The sequence below is a fragment of the Stegostoma tigrinum genome, chromosome 1 (genome assembly GCF_030684315.1).
Source record: "Stegostoma tigrinum isolate sSteTig4 chromosome 1, sSteTig4.hap1, whole genome shotgun sequence".
In the NCBI taxonomy this organism is placed as follows: Eukaryota; Metazoa; Chordata; class Chondrichthyes; order Orectolobiformes; family Stegostomatidae; genus Stegostoma; species Stegostoma tigrinum.
Window position 1 is genome coordinate 114176270 of NC_081354.1, and position 16266 is coordinate 114192535.

Consider the following 16266-nt stretch of genomic DNA (forward strand, 5'->3'; position numbering starts at 1 on the left):
AATATAGGAATGGACCGGGAAGAAGCCATTGAGAGATTAATGGACAAGTGAGGCATTTCAGTAGGCTGCATTTGGGAGTTATAGCAACCAGTGTAACCCAGGGAAGAGAGGGTGTTGGCTAAGCAGCAGTCTGCGAGACAGAAGAGACAATTTGAAGTTTATGGAGGATGAGAAGCTAGCAAGAAGAGCGTAGGGATGTTCGTGTCTGATGAAGATGTGTACCAGTCTCGGATTCGTAAGTTGACATTTAGTTCAGAATTCGATTGAGAGTCTTAGCTGCAAACGGCCTCGTTTACACGATTTCCTCACAAAAGCGATCAGACAGTTAACAATGAGTCCTTGAGTCACTAAAACTGAGTAATCTTTCAACTAGAAATTGCTCAGCCGTATCCATTATGTATTTTAGTGCAGGAAATGCTGTAACATTCACAGCCGCCCATCTTTTAAGTTTTCGGCTAGTTAGTTACCTTCTGCAAACTGGCAGCACAGAAGTTGTTTCTTTGGTGGGGGTGGGGGAGGTGGGGTGAGGGTGGAGTCTATGACAAGTTGGAGACTGCGTTTCATTCTCCCAGATACTGTGGCTGCTGGAAATCTGAAATAGAAAGCCACTACTGGAGAAACTGAGCAGGTCTAACAGCATGCGTAGACAGAGAAAATCAATGTCTCGAATCCACTGACTTGTTATCGGCAACTCATTTTCTCTCTACACGGATGCTGCTAGACCTGCTCAGTTCCTCCATCACTTTTTTGTTTCGTTCACCTAATCATCGGTAAATGAACCATCGCGCGAAAAAATAAGGATCTAATTATAGTTAAAGCATTATATTGTTAAAACGAAATACATTCATATACGGATATCCTTAAAATTAATCACATCAGTAAACATCTATAAACTTATTTAACAGAACAGTAAGTATTTGACTTTGCCAGTTAAATGAGCTCAGGCCTTGCCAGTTGCCAGTGTTAATAAAAGCAAGTTATTATATTCCAACTGCATTAATCCCGAGTTCTAAATGGTAATTCATTAAATATGATTGCCGTGAATATCATTCTGTCTGTTGGAATACCTGCTTTGTTTTAAGGCGATGAGTTACACTCAACATATTTTATGAGTATAATCCATTATGGGGCATGTGATGTCCGGACTGGCACTGCCAGCTGACAGTGTTTCGCTCCGCTTGCGCTGTGCAGCGTTCAGACCGCACGTCGCGATAACGGGCCGCAGCTTCCAGTCAGTCAGTTCTCAGCTTGCAGCCAGCCCAGCCCCGAGCAGCACAGCCCAGAGCCGAGGAAGCAGCTTTGGAGAAGATGGCGCCGTCGCGATCCCGCACATTGAGGAGATGTCAGCGGGTGTTGTACTGGATCCCCGTCCTCTTTATCGGTCTGATCGCCTGCTGGTCTTACTACGCCTATGTCATCCAGCTGTGTGTGGGTAAGGGCTTCAGTCAGCAGCAGCAGCTCGTCCCCGTGCAGCTCAATGGGGGGCGCAGTGTATCTGAGCTACAACCCTGGGCACTACCGGCCTGAGCGCAGCTCCTCCCCGGGGGCTGGAAGGTTAACCACCGCCGCTCCCCATCCTCCCGTTCCCGGGCTCCCACTCTCCTCTTTCCCCTTACTCCGCTGGTTCCCCGTGCTCTCTGGGGGCTCCTCATCTTCTCCACTCCACCCCCTCCCCTCCCGGCTCTCTCGCTTCTTCTCCATCCCTCTCCCGGCTCTCTCTCACTACCTACCCGCCCACCCCCACCCCACTAGGCTCTGTCTTCTTTCTCCCTCCCCCACAGGTTTTCTCCTCTTCCCCAAACTACCACTCCCCCCAGGCTCTCTCTCCTCTCCCCTTCCCCACCCCCAAAGTTCATTCTCCTCTCCCCTCCCTTCGGTTCACTCGCGCCGAACCCCACCCCCAAGTTCTCCCCCCACCCCCCAGGTTCTCTTCCCCCCCCAGCCCCCAGGTTCTCTTCTCCCTCCCCCCCCCCCCAGCCCCCAGGTTCTCTTCCCCCCCCCAGCCCCCAGGTTCTCTTCCCCCCCCAGCCCCCAGGTTCTCTTCTCCCTCCCTCCCCCCCCCCAGCCCCCAGGTTCTCTTCCCCCCCCAGCCCCCAGGTTCTCTTCTCCCTCCCTCCCCCCCCCCCCAGCCCCCAGGTTCTCTTCTCCCTCCCTCCCCCCCCCCCCAGCCCCCAGGTTCTCTTCTCCCTCCCTCCCCCCCCCCCAGGTTCTCTTCTCCCTCCCTCCCCCCCCCCCAGCCCCCAGGTTCTCTTCTCCCTCCCCAGCCCCCAGGTTCTCTTCTCCCTCCCTCCCCCCCCCCCCAGCCCCCAGGTTCTCTTCTCCCTCCCTCCCCCCCCACCCCCAGCCCCCAGGTTCTCTTCTCCCTCCCTCCCCCCCCACCCCCAGCCCCCAGGTTCTCTTCTCCCTCCCTCCCCCCCCCACCCCCAGCCCCCAGGTTCTCTTCTCCCTCCCTCCCCCCCCACCCCCAGCCCCCAGGTTCTCTTCTCCCTCCCTCCCCCCCCCCAGCCCCCAGGTTCTCTTCTCCCTCCCTCCCCCCCCCCCCAGCCCCCAGCCCCCAGCCCCCAGCCCCCAGCCCCCAGGTTCTCTTCTCCCTCCCTCCCCCCCCAGCCCCCAGCCCCCAGCCCCCAGCCCCCAGCCCCCAGGTTCTCTTCTCCCTCCCTCCCCCCCCCCCAGCCCCCAGGTTCTCTTCTCCCTCCCTCCCCCCCCCCCAGCCCCCAGGTTCTCTTCTCCCTCCCTCCCCCCCCCCCAGCCCCCAGGTTCTCTTCTCCCTCCCTCCCCCCCCCCCAGCCCCCAGGTTCTCTTCTCCCTCCCTCCCCCCCCCCAGCCCCCAGGTTCTCTTCTCCCTCCCTCCCTCCCCCCCCCCAGCCCCCAGGTTCTCTTCTCCCTCCCTCCCCCCCCCAGCCCCCAGCCCCCAGCCCCCAGGTTCTCTTCTCCCTCCCTCCCCCAGCCCCCAGCCCCCAGCCCCTAGCCCCCAGGTTCTCTTCTCCCTCCCTCCCTCCCCCCCCCCCAGCCCCCAGGTTCTCTTCTCCCTCCCTCCCCCCCCCAGCCCCCAGCCCCCAGGTTCTCTTCTCCCTCCCTCCCCCAGCCCCCAGCCCCCAGCCCCCAGCCCCCAGCCCCCAGGTTCTCTTCTCCCTCCCTCCCCCCCCAGCCCCCAGCCCCCAGGTTCTCTTCTCCCTCCCTCCCCCCCCCAGCCCCCAGGTTCTCTTCTCCCTCCCTCCCCCCCCCCAGCCCCCAGGTTCTCTTCTCCCTCCCTCCCCCCCCCCCAGCCCCCAGGTTCTCTTCTCCCTCCCTCCCCCCCCCCCCAGCCCCCAGGTTCTCTTCTCCCTCCCTCCCCCCCCCAGCCCCCAGCCCCCAGCCCCCAGCCCCCAGGTTCTCTTCTCCCGCCCTCCCCCCCCCCAGCCCCCAGGTTCTCTTCTCCCTCCCTCCCCCTCCCCCCCAGCCCCCAGCCCCCAGGTTCTCTTCTCCCTCCCTCCCCCCCCCCCCCCAGCCCCCAGGTTCTCTTCTCCCTCCCTTCCCCCCCCCCCCAGCCCCCAGGTTCTCTTCTCCCTCCCTTCCCCCCCCCCCCAGCCCCCAGGTTCTCTTCTCCCTCCCTTCCCCAGCCCCCAGGTTCTCTTCTCCCTCCCTTCCCCCCCCCCCCAGCCCCCAGGTTCTCTTCTCCCTCCCTTTCCCCCCCCCCCCAGCCCCCAGGTTCTCTTCTCCCTCCCTTCCCCCCCCCCAGCCCCCAGGTTCTCTTCTCCCTCCCTCCCCCCCCCCCCCCAGCCCCCAGGTTCTCTTCTCCCTCCCTCCCCCCCCCCCCCCAGCCCCCAGGTTCTCTTCTCCCTCCCTCCCCCCCCCCCCAGCCCCCAGGTTCTCTTCTCCCTCCCTCCCCCCCCCCCCCCAGCCCCCAGGTTCTCTTCTCCCTCCCTCCCCCCCCCCCCCAGCCCCCAGGTTCTCTTCTCCCTCCCTCCCCCCCCCCCCCCCAGCCCCCAGGTTCTCTTCTCCCTCCCTCCCCCCCCCCCAGCCCCCAGGTTCTCTTCTCCCTCCCTCCCCCCCCCCCCAGCCCCCAGGTTCTCTTCTCCCTCCCTCTCCCCCCCCCCCAGCCCCCAGGTTCTCTTCTCCCTCCCTCCCCCCCTCCCCCCCCTCCCCCCCCTCCCCCCCCTCCCCCCCCCAGCCCCCAGGTTCTCTTCTCCCTCCCTCCCCCCCCCCCCCAGCCCCCAGGTTCTCTTCTCCCTCCCTCCCCCCCCCCAGCCCCCAGCCCCCAGGTTCTCTTCTCCCTCCCTCCCCCCCCCCCCCAGCCCCCCTTCTCCCTCCCTCCCCCCCCCCCCCAGCCCCCAGGTTCTCTTCTCCCTCCCTCCTCCCCCCCCCAGCCCCCAGCCCCCAGCCCCCAGCCCCCAGCCCCCAGCCCCCAGGTTCTCTTCTCCCTCCCTCCCCCCCCCCCCAGCCCCCAGGTTCTCTTCTCCCACCCTCCCCCCCCCCCCAGGTTCTCTTCTCCCTCCCTCCCCCCCCCCCCCCAGCCCCCAGGTTCTCTTCTCCCTCCCTCCCCCCCCCCAGCCCCCACCCCAGCCCCCAGGTTCTCTTCTCCCTCCCTCCCTCCCCCCCAGCCCCCAGGTTCTCTTCTCCCTCCCTCCCTCCCCCCCCCCCCCAGCCCCCAGGTTCTCTTCTCCCTCCCTCCCTCCCCCCCCCCCAGCCCCCAGGTTCTCTTCTCCCTCCCTCCCTCCCCCCCCCCCAGCCCCCATGTTCTCTTCTCCCTCCCTCCCTCCCCCCCCCCAGCCCCCAGGTTCTCTTCTCCCTCCCTCCCCCCCTCTCCCCCCCCCCTCCGCCAGCCCCCAGGTTCTCTTCTCCCTCCCTCCCTCCCCCCCCCCAGCCCCCAGGTTCTCTTCTCCCTCCCTCCCTCCCCCCCCCCCAGCCCCCAGGTTCTCTTCTCCCCCCCTCCCCCCCCCCAGCCCCCAGGTTCTCTTCTCCCTCCCTCCCCCCTCCCCCCCCCCCCTCCCCCCTCCCCCCCCCCTCCCCCCCCCCTCCCCCCTCCCCCCCCCCTCCCCCCCCCTCCCCCCTCCCCCCCCCCCCTCCCCCCCCCCCTCCCCCCTCCCCCCCCCCTCCCCCCTCCCCCCCCCTCCCGCCCCCCCCGCCCCCCCCTCTCCCCCCCCCCGCCCCCCCCTCTCCCCCCCCCCAGCCCCCAGGTTCTCTTCTCCCTCCCGCCCCCCCCCCCTCCCCCCCCCCTCCCCCCCCTCCCCCCCCCCCCTCCCCCCCCCCCCCTCCCCCCCCCCCCCTCCCCCCCCCTCCCCCCCCCCCCAGCCCCCAGGTTCTCTTCTCCCTCCCTCCCCCCTCCCCCCCCGCCCCCCCCTCCCCCCCCCCAGCCCCCCCCTCCCCCCCCCCAGCCCCCCCCTCCCCCCCCCAGCCCCCCCCTCCCCCCCCCCAGCCCCCAGGTTCTCTTCTCCCCCCCCAGCTCCTCTTCTCCCCCCCCAGCTCCTCTTCTCCCCCCCCCAGCTCCTCTTCTCCCCCCCAGCTCCTCTTCTCCCCCCCCCAGCTCCTCTCCCCCCCCCCCAGCTCCTCTTCCCCCCCCCCCAGCTCCTCTTCCCCCCCCCAGCTCCTCTTCCCCCCCCCAGCTCCTCTTCCCCCCCCCAGCTCCCAGGTTCTCTTCTCCCCCCCCCCCAGCTCCCAGGTTCTCTTCTCCCCACCCCCCCAGCTCCCAGGTTCTCTTCTCCCCACCCCCCCAGCCCCCAGGTTCTCTTCTCCCCCCAGCCCCCAGCCCCCAGCCCCCAGGTTCTCTTCTCCCCCCAGCCCCCAGCCCCCAGCCCCCAGGTTCTCTTCTCCCCCCAGCCCCCAGGCCCTAGGTTCTCTTCTCACCCCCCGGTTCTCTTCTCACCCCCCGGTTCTCTTCTCACCCCCCCAGCCCCCAGGTTCTCTCCCCCCGCCACCCCAGCCCCCAGGTTCTCTCCCCCCGCCCCCACCGCATTTTGTTTGAAAATAGGCGATGGCTTCTCACCATCTTGAGTGTCCGCCGTTAGCTATCGGGCACCCACCACAAATATTTTCAATTCCCATGTCAAAAGTCCGTACGAAACATTAACCGCTATTAATAAATCGCTTTAGACTGATAGAAAGAGCGAACCGATCTTTGTATTACTGTTTGTGGTGCTAACGGAATAAGGTGTCCACATTGTGAAAGCGCTGGTGGAAATTGTTGCGGGATTTTGAGTTCAGCATCCTTACTCTGTCCCTAGCATGGGAGAAGGGCCGTACCAATTCGCAGAATCGTTTTTGCATTGGCCACTTTAATTATATGATATTGCCTTATTCTAATTTATTAACTACGAACGTTGCTTTGGATGGTAAGTATTGCAGTTCCAGGTATTCTACAACTCCTATTCACACATTCGTATTGCCATTTCTTCGAATGTTGTTCAAATGGTCCGGGCGCCTAATGCGGTTTGAATAAGCCCATAGTTTTAGTTAATTTCACCTCAAGGTGGCCTAGATTGAAATGAAAGCTCATAATAGGGAATTAGATCTCATGACTTGCATCAAACTATTTTATGAAAAGTACTGGATTTTTTCCCAACAAAAGTAGCAAAATTAATTGCATCTCGTTATTACTTTATTCAAAACATAGCCCGATACTTGGTAAAAGTAGGAACAAAACCAGAAGTTGCTGGAAAAATTCAACAGGTCTGGCAGCATTTGTTAAGAAAAGTAGTTAGGTCTTAGATGATGTATAAGATAAACTTGAAAATTCATAAGATACCAACCAATATCTGAAAGAGAAAAGATAGGTTTATATTTTTGATGTGGATTCTTCATTGGAATGGGCTCCCTGCGGAATATTAATCTGCCTTCACTCTTTCCAGATGATAATGCTCTTGTAAAATTTCCAACATTCACATTTTTAATTTTAATTGAGGAAATTGCTTGGTGCTTTATCTGATTTTTGGAGAAATTATTTATGCTGTTATGTCCCCTTTAGTCAACTTATAACAAATCAATTTTTTTGAATAAATGGATATACTTGTTCATTTACAAACTGTACAGACACAGATATCTACATACACGGGTACATTGACATTCAGCTGAGGGTGAAGAGAAGAATCCGGAAACCACCTTTAAATAGTTTTTATGAAGATCAACACTCAAGGAAATATTTATAACGCACTGTTGCAATACTTTTGGCCTATAGTTGTAGCTCTGATACAACACTGTAGCAGCATCTTATGGCTGAACTGAGTACTGCAGAAATGCAGTGTTATGCAGACTAATAAATGCAGTAAGTCCTGGAAACTTGAACATTTTGGCAGTCCTTCAGGCTCACTTCATCTGCATCTGTCTTGACGTTGATCACATAATTTAGTGTATGGGTAAAAGAAACGGTTATTTTATTCAGTGTGGAAAAATGGACTGTAGAATTATAAATCCAGTGTCTTCAAAAATGAAAGAATTAGGAGACCCTATGAGTAAATTTCTTTCAAAAAAACTATCGACATGCATAAAAGAATTACAAATCCTTATAGAAGTTTAGACTTTACTTCACATATTGTATAAGACAATGCATACACATACCTTAACATCATGAAGTACAGTTGGCAGTTTTAAAGCCATTAATATAGTAGTTGTCATGTTCAAGATATCTCAAAGTACTTTGTGGCCAAAGATCAGCAATGAAACATATAACCCAACTAATTTATGTTGTTGGTTGAGGGGTAAATATTGACCAGGATTCTAGGAGAACTACTGTGGTCTTCTCCAAATAATATCATAGAATATTTTGTATCCACTTGATGGGCTTGATGTTTAAGTCTTGTCTGACAGATGTCACCTCTGATAATGTTGCATTCCCTCTGTAGTTCAGCCATTAAACTATGGTCTGAAGTCTGGTAATAACTGATCTGTAATCCTCACTCAGTGATATACTTCATGTTTCTGTGTGCAAAGCTTATTGCTGGGAGCACAGAAGATTTAAAAAAAAGTTGCTCAAATCATAAAAAGCACAGGATTAAAAATTCCACATTTAAAGACTCAAAAAATGCATAAATGTTGTAGATATTAAAGTACTGATTTAAAAATCGGTAACAGTTTGAACCACAGTGTACATCATAAATTGACATGAGATAATATAATTCTGCTGTATTACTTTGAGGTCAAATCTTCAATTGATTTCTGTCAGATGAAAAGTACACATGAGCAGTTACCATGAGCTACAGCAAAGCTGAATGATAAAACAAAGCTTCACATTGTAATCTTTCAACACATAAGTGCTAAAAAATAGTCGGGATGACTGTTACATGCAACCTTTATCAAAACATTGGCCTTGTAAGTTTGTTATAACTTGACTATACTGTAGAAGCAAATTGTTCATACATGGCATTACTCCATGTAATCTGGGGCCAAGCACTGTTGTGGCATTAGTTGAACAGTTGCTGCTACTGCTCTATTTTTTTTGAGATTCCCTACAGTGTGGAAACAGGCCCTTCGGCCCAACAAGTCCACGCCGCCCCTTGAAGCATCCCACCGAGACCAATCCCCCATAAAGCCCACACATCCCTGAACTCTACAGGCAATTTAGCATGGCCAATCTACCTAGCCTGCACATCTTTGGACTGTGTGAGGAAACCGGAACATCCGGAGCAAACCCACACAGACATGGGGAGAATGTGCAAACTCTATATACATGAATGTAAGCTATTACAGCTTCTTATAAGATATTAAGAATAGGAGATTTAGCACCTTCTTCTTCCTTCGTTGTCAGCTCAAACTGGAACAAGCAATATGAGGAATTGATATTCAGCTCAAACATCTCGCACTGTTTTCCCCCCACATTAACTTGGAGGAACAGGAATAGGATATTCAGCCTAAGCCATTCCTCCATTCGGTTAGATAATGGTTGATCTAATCATTAACTTTGTTCATCTATCTTGGTCTATCTACCAACCTAACAAAAACTTGAATTTTGAAATTTTCAATTAACGAAGATGTTAGTGAAGTGGATGAGCTCATCTTCACCATGGATGTCCAGTCCCTTTTATACTTGCATTCCCCATGCAGTTGGCCTAAAAGCCCTCCGCTTCCTCCTGTCCCGCAGGCCTGACCAGTTTCCTTCCACCGACACCTTAGCCACTTAACTGAACTCATCCTTACCCTTAACAACTTCTCCTTCAACTCCTCCCACTTTCTACAGACAAAGGGGGTGGCCATGAGTACGCACATGAGCCCAAGCTATGCCTGCCTCTTTGTAGGATACGTGGAACAATCCCTCTTCCGCAGCTACACTGGTCCCATTCCCCACCTCTTCCTCCATTATGTTAATGACTGTATCAACACTGTCTCGTGCTCCCATGAAGAGCTCGAACAGTTCATCCACTTCACCAACACCTTCCACTCCAACATTAAGTTTACCTGGGCCATCTCCAATACCTCTCTCTCATTCCTGGACCTCTCTATTTCCATCTCTGGCAAACTCCTGGAAACTGCTGTCAATTTCAAGCCCACTGACTCCCATAGCTACCTAGAATACAACTTGTCTCACCCACCTTCTTGCAAGAATGCCATTCCCTATTCCCAATTCCTTTGCTTCCACTGCATCTGCTCCCGAGATGAGGCATTCTACTACTGGACTTCCCAGATGTCCTCGTTTTTCAGGGACCGTAAGTTCCTCTCCACAGTGGTCGAAAATGCCCTTGACTGTATCTCTCGCATTTCCCGCAACTCATCCGTCACACTCCCTCCCCGTAATAGCAACGAAGACAGAATTCCCCTCATCCTCATGTACCACCCCACAACCTCCAGATTCAACTCATCATCCTCTGCCACTTCCACCACCTACAATCTGACCCCACTACCAAGGATATTTTTTCCCTCCCCACCCTTATCTGCCTTCTGGAGGGACCACTCTCTCCTTGAATCCCTCATCCACTTCACACTCCACACTAGCCCCACCAAATCCGGCACTTTTCCCTGCAACCACAGGAAGTACTACATCTGCCCTACACCTCCCTCCCTCACCTCCATACAGGCCCCAAGAAAACCTTCCACATTAAACAGATGTTCACCTGCACATCTGTTAATGTGGTATACTGTATCCGCTGTTCCCAATGTGGCCTCCTCCACATCAGGGAAACCAAGCGGAGGCTTGGAGACCGCTTTGCAAAACACCTACGCCCAGTTTGTGACAAACATCTACACCTCCCAGTTGCAAACCTTGTCAACTCCCCCTCCGACTCCTTGGACGACATGTCCATCTTAGGCCACCTGCAGTGCCAGATGCCACCTGAAGGCTGCAGGAACAGCATCTCATATTTCGCTTGGAACCCTGCAGCCCAATGGTCTCCATGCGGACTTCACAAGTTTCAAAATCTCCCCCCCCCCCCGACCTCATCCCAAAACCAGCCCTTCTCATCCCCACCTCCTTGACCTGTCCATCTTTTTTCCCACCTAACCGCTCCTCCCACCTCACTGTCCAAACCCCACCACCACCACCTACCTACCAACCTCATCCCCGCCTCCTTCACCTGTCCATCTTCCCTCAACTGGCCAACCCCCATCCCAACTCCCCACCTACACTCACCTTTACTGGATCCACCCCTTCCTCCTTGACCTGTCCATCTTCTCTCCACCTATCTGCTCCTTTATCCACCTTCCATCATCACATCCCCCTGCCTCTCTATTTATTTCAGAGACCCCTTCCCCTCCATCATTTCTGAAGAAGAGGCCATACCCAAAATATTAGCTTTGTTGCTCCTCTGATGCTGCCTGGCCTGCTCTGTTCATCCATCACTACGTCTTGTTATCTCAGATTTTCCAGCATTGGCAGTTCCTATTGTTTCTGAATGGGTTTGGATCTTGGGTGAATTTCTGTGGTGCATCTTGTAGACAGTACACACTGCTGCTACTGAACATCAGTGGTGGAGGGAGTAGATGCTTGTGAATATGGTGCCAATCAAGTAGGCTACTTTATCCTAGATGGTGTCAAGCTTCTTGAGTGTTGCTGGAGCAAGTGGAATGTATTCCATCACACTTCTGACTTGTGCCTTGAAGGTGGTAGATTGGCTTTGAGGATCCAGGAGGTGAGCCAAGCTTCTGACCTGCTTTTGTAGCCTCTGTGTTTATATACAATGTCCACTTGAATTTATGGCCAATAGTGTCCACAAGGATGTTGATACAAAGGGATCCAGTCATGCAACACTATTGAATGAGAAGTGGCAATGGTTACATTGTTTCTTATTGGAGATAATCATTGCCTCACCTTTGTGCTACATGAATATTATTTCCCACTTGTCAGCCTTAGCCTGAATACTGCCCAGATCTTGTTGCATTTGAACATGGACTGCTTCAGTATCTGAGGAATCACGAGTGGAACTGAACATCCCAACTTCCAACCTTATGGAGGGAAAGTAGTTGATGAAACAACTGAAGATGGTTGTGCCTGGTACACTTTATCTACTACCAGACAGCCATTCCTCTACCATGTCAAAAAAGGCTGTCTCTGGTCCCATGAGCTGTTGTCTTTGCTGACACTCCTTTGTGTGAAACCTGATACGATATGATATGTTCAGAAAGTCCAGAAAAATAACTTCCATAAATACTCCCTTATCTACAATGTCAATGACTCAAAAATAGTTGTTTGTGGAATATTTTAAATCAGGACTCAACACAATGTCTTTCATTCAAATGTCTAACAGCCTGTATTTTACACTGGTGGGAAGACAATCTCAACTGGTAAACCACGGGACTTCTCCAAAGCTTCAAAACAATTTAGACAATAGACAATAGGTGCAAGCGTAGGCCTTTCGGCCCTTCGAGCCAGCACCACCATTCATTATGATCATGGCTGATCATCCACAATCAGTATTCTGTTCCTGCCTTATCCCCATAACCCCTCATTCCACTATCTTTAAGAGATCTATCCATCTCTTTCTTGAAAGTATCCAGAGAGTTGGCCTCCACTGCCTTCTGGGGCAGAGCATTCCATATATCCACCACTCTCTGGGTGAAGAAGTTTTTCCTCAACTCTGTTCTAAATGGCCTACCCCTTATTTTTAAACTGGGTCCTCTGGTTCTGGACTCAACACAATGTCTTTCATTCAAATGTCAAACAGCCTGTATTTTACGCCGGTGGGAAGACAATCTCAACTGGACTCACTCATCAGCGGAAACATGCTTCCTGCCTCCACAGTGTCCAATCCCTTAATAATCTTATACGTCTCAATCAGATCCCTTCTCATCCTTCTAAACTCAAGTGTATACAAGCCCAGTCGCTCCAATTTTTCAACATATGATAGTCCCACCATTTTGGGAATTGACCTCATGAACGTACGCTGCACTCCCTCAATAGCAAGAATGTCCTTCCTCAAATTTGCAGACCAAAACTGTACACAATACTCCAGGTGCAGTCTCACCAGGGCCCTGTACAGCTGCAGAAGGACCTCTTTGCTCATACTCAATTCCTCTTGTTATGAAGGCCAGCATGCTATTATACAACTTCTAATTGTGTTACAATCACAAAGTCATCTACAACAGGATTGGTACTATTCAGTAGGACTGGAGTTTGGTATATCACAACAATGATACAGAATAACCACCATTACATATGTAATCTTATGAAGGAATGAAGGAAATCATTGTCACAGTGAAATCGCTCCAGATAATTTCTGTTCACTCCTGTCACAGAGCAAAGAAAATTGCTTACAAAAATATCAGCTTGGGAATCAGTTGTACAGCAGTTTGATGGAAGATTACTAGAGAACTGGGCTTACACAATTAACGGTAGGGCTTTGGGTATTGTTGTAGAACAACAGAATGTAAGGGTGCAAGCACATAATTCTGACACCTGAAGAAGGAGTGAGACTTCGAAAGCTTGTGTTTTCAAATAAACCTGTTGAACTGTAACCTGGTCAGAGATGATGGGAACTGCAGATGCTGGAGAATCCAAGATGACAAAGTGTGAAGCTGGATGAACACAGCAGGCCAAGCAGCATCTTAGGAGCACAAAAGCTGATGTTTCGGGCCTAGACCCTTCATCAGAGCCTCTGACGAAGGTTCTAGGCCCGAAACATCAGCTTTTCTGCTCCTAAGATGCTGCTTGGCGGACTGTAACCTGGTGTTGTTTGATTTTTGACCTTGCCCACCCCAATCCAACACTGGCACCTCCACATCTTTGAATTTTGTGTCACGTATAGGCAGGGTGGTTAAAAAGGCATTTGGCACACTTGTCTTCATTGCTCAGTCCTTTGAGTATAGGAGTTACAAAGTCATGTTGAGGTTATACTGGGCATTGGTGAGGCCTCTTCTGGAACACTGTGTCCAGTTCTGGTCACCCAGTTATAGGAAGGATATTATCAAGTGGAGAGGGGTTGGGAAGAGATTTACCAGGAGGTTGCTGGGTATGGAAGGTTCGAGTTGTGAAGAAAGGCTGGATGGGCTGGGACTTTTTGAGCATAGGAAGTTGAGAAGCGACACGGTAAAAGTTTCTAAAATAATGAAAGATATAGATAGAGTTAATGGTAGTTGTCTTTTCTCTAGGAGGAGGATTTCAAGACTAGCGGACACGTTTTTAAGGCGAGAGGAGAGAGATTTAAAAAGACATGAGGCAATTTTTTTAAAACAGAGGATGGTTCTGTAACTTTACAAGGTAGATGTGGATACATTGCTTCCCTTGTGGGAGAGTCTAGGATCAGAGTGCATAATGTCAGAATAAAGTGTTGCTCATTTCACACAGAGATGAGTAGGATTTTTTTTCTCTGTGTGTGCGAATCTGTAAAATTCTGTACTGCAGAGGGCTGTTGAGGCTGAGACTTATAAGGCTGAGATTTTTTTTAATAAGTAAAGGAATCAAAGGTTATGGGGAAGAAAGCAAGAAAATGGAGTTGAGGGTTACCAGATTAGCCATGATTGCATTGAACGACAAAGCAGAGTTGATGGGCTAAATTACCGGCTTCTGCTTCTACATTTTATGGTCTTATGGAATTTGTTGTTTTTCTAGATGTGGAAATAACATCAGCACTGAGTGTCTACCCAGAACAATTTTGTTGGGTCAAAATAAGTACTAAGCACCAGTCATCCAGCAGATGCCTACAATGATGTTTGTGATATTGTTTACTGAATAAATCATTAGCCTTGTGCATCTGCAATTAAGTTGCTTATGCATTCTATAAGCTTAGCAACCAATAATCAATTTAACCATATAAATGCTGTTTGGTTTGTAAACCCCACTTCACTTAGAACATCTTGACCTTTACAGATCAATGCCTGCTTGCTCTAATCAGTTCATGTCTACTAAAGTGCTCGGAAGCTTCATCTTAGTGATAGGTTCTAGGAGCTTCCCAAAAGCAGGTGTTGGACTAATGACTATGATTTCTTAACTTATCTGCCTACCCTTCTTAATTAATAGCATCATGTTAGCAATTTTTTGACTTAGTTCTTGAATCCGTAGATCGTGAGTAAAAACATCTATGATTGTCTCCCCCCTTCTTTTAATCCTTTTGGTTGGAAACTATCAAACATTGATAGTAAAATTTAGTAAGTTCCCCTCCTTGATTTTAGTTTCCTTTGCATCTTAGATATTATTTCTTCTTTGTTTACCATGAAGACTGATGTGCAAGGAAATTATTTAGCAATCTTTTGTTTCATCACTAGAACAAAGTATGCCCACCACCCTCAAAATATTTGGAAAAACATTTTGTTTGAATTTAAATATTGCAGCCCAGAGGGAAAACTGCTTACTTCTTCCTCTATAACATTGTCTGCTTCTGCCCTGACTTTCCTCTTAATGCCATTGAACTGCAAAACTGCGTCATCATTAATCTCATAGTTTGACTTCAACAGTACACTGCCTCAATCCTCCAAATTCAACTTATTCAAAGTGCAGATTCTTTCAAAGACCACTATTCACTGCATTTCCATACTGCCCATGTATATTTTATTACCCGGGTGTCTACAAGTTTACTTCAGAATTCTCTTGCATTTAAATCCTGCCCAGCTTTAATAATCAGTGTCAGTCTTGCATATTGCCACATTCCTCCATCAATGGACTTTCCCTGGTTCCAATTCCTCCTTTCGACTATTGCAAGCTTTGTTTCTGGAACAGCCTTAGTTCCTTTCACCTACATTCAAAGCCCCTTGAAACCTTTCGTCTATGACTATGAGATTGGTTAATTCTCTTTTCTCCCTTTCCCTCCATGACTCACACAAAATCTGAAGCCTTTTGTGATATCAGGAATACCACAAAGGTGCACAAAGGTTTGATCTTTTGAGACAATTTGGAAGTAGCGGTATATTGCAACAGAAGGAAACTACGTTGGACTGTCATTTCATACAAAAATCTCAAGGAGTTTGCCAAGTGGATCTCCCTGATATAGAGAAGATATTTATTTGGCCATCTGAGTAACTGGGAAAGTTTCTTTTAATTTCTTGTTGTGGGCTATGAAATAGTGGGAACAGAGTGACAGTGAACTTCTCCAGTCTCAGATGTAACATAAAGGTGGAATAATAATATTATAAAACAATACAGCATAGGAACAGGCCCTTCAGCCCCTGAAGTCTGTGCCGATTTCTAATCATTATTTAGACCTGCTACTTATTGCCCTTACATGATTTATGCCCCTCTGTTTGCCTAATGTTCATATGTCTATCAAGATATATCTTAAACATTGCTAATGTCCCTGCTTCCACCAATCTTTCCCCAAACATTTCCCCTAAACTTTCCCCCTCTTACCTTGAACCTGTGCTCTCTTGTCATTGACCTTTCCACCCTAGGAAAAAGCCTTGGACTACCCACCCTATCTATACCTGTCTTAATTTTGTAGACCTCTATAAAGTTGCACCTTAGCCTCCATCTTTCTGTGAAAAAAATCCGAGTTTATCCAACTTCTCCACAAAACTAAAACCCTCCAGACCAGGCAACATCCTGCTAAACCTTCTTTGCAACCTCTCCAAAGCATTCACATCTTTCTGGTACTGTGGTGACCAGAACTACACACAATTTTCCAAATATGGCCTAACTAAAGTTTTATACAGCTATAGCATAACTTGCCAACTTTCGTATTTGATGCCCCGCCCAATGAAGGCAAGCATGCTATATGCCTTCTTGGCCACTTTATTCACCTGTGTTGCCACTTTCAGAGATCTGTGGACCTATACACCCAGATCTCTCTGTCTGTTAATGGTGCTAAGGGTTCTGTCATTTGTTGTATAATTCACAACTGAATTTGATCTTCCAAAATTCATCACCTTGCATTTTCCAGATTAAACTGCATCTGTCATTTCTCTTCCAAAGTCTGCAATTTATCTGTTTCCAACTTTGAC

At 50.7% G+C, this 16266-nt stretch overlaps 1 protein-coding gene across 3 annotated transcripts in view; it reads left to right on the forward strand.

The window, feature by feature from the left end:
• Positions 1–16266, forward strand: part of zdhhc2 (zinc finger DHHC-type palmitoyltransferase 2) — a 101803-nt gene continuing 85537 nt past the window's right edge. For 2 of the 3 annotated variants that reach the window (XM_048544491.2, XM_048544500.2), the window contains exon 1: positions 1209–1432. In XM_048544491.2, coding sequence (XP_048400448.1) covers positions 1309–1432 — 124 coding nt within the window. In that variant the 5' untranslated portion in view covers positions 1209–1308. Of the gene's footprint in view, positions 236–1208; positions 1433–16266 lie in introns of those variants that run through there. The other variant, XM_048544508.2, reaches the window with a different exon arrangement.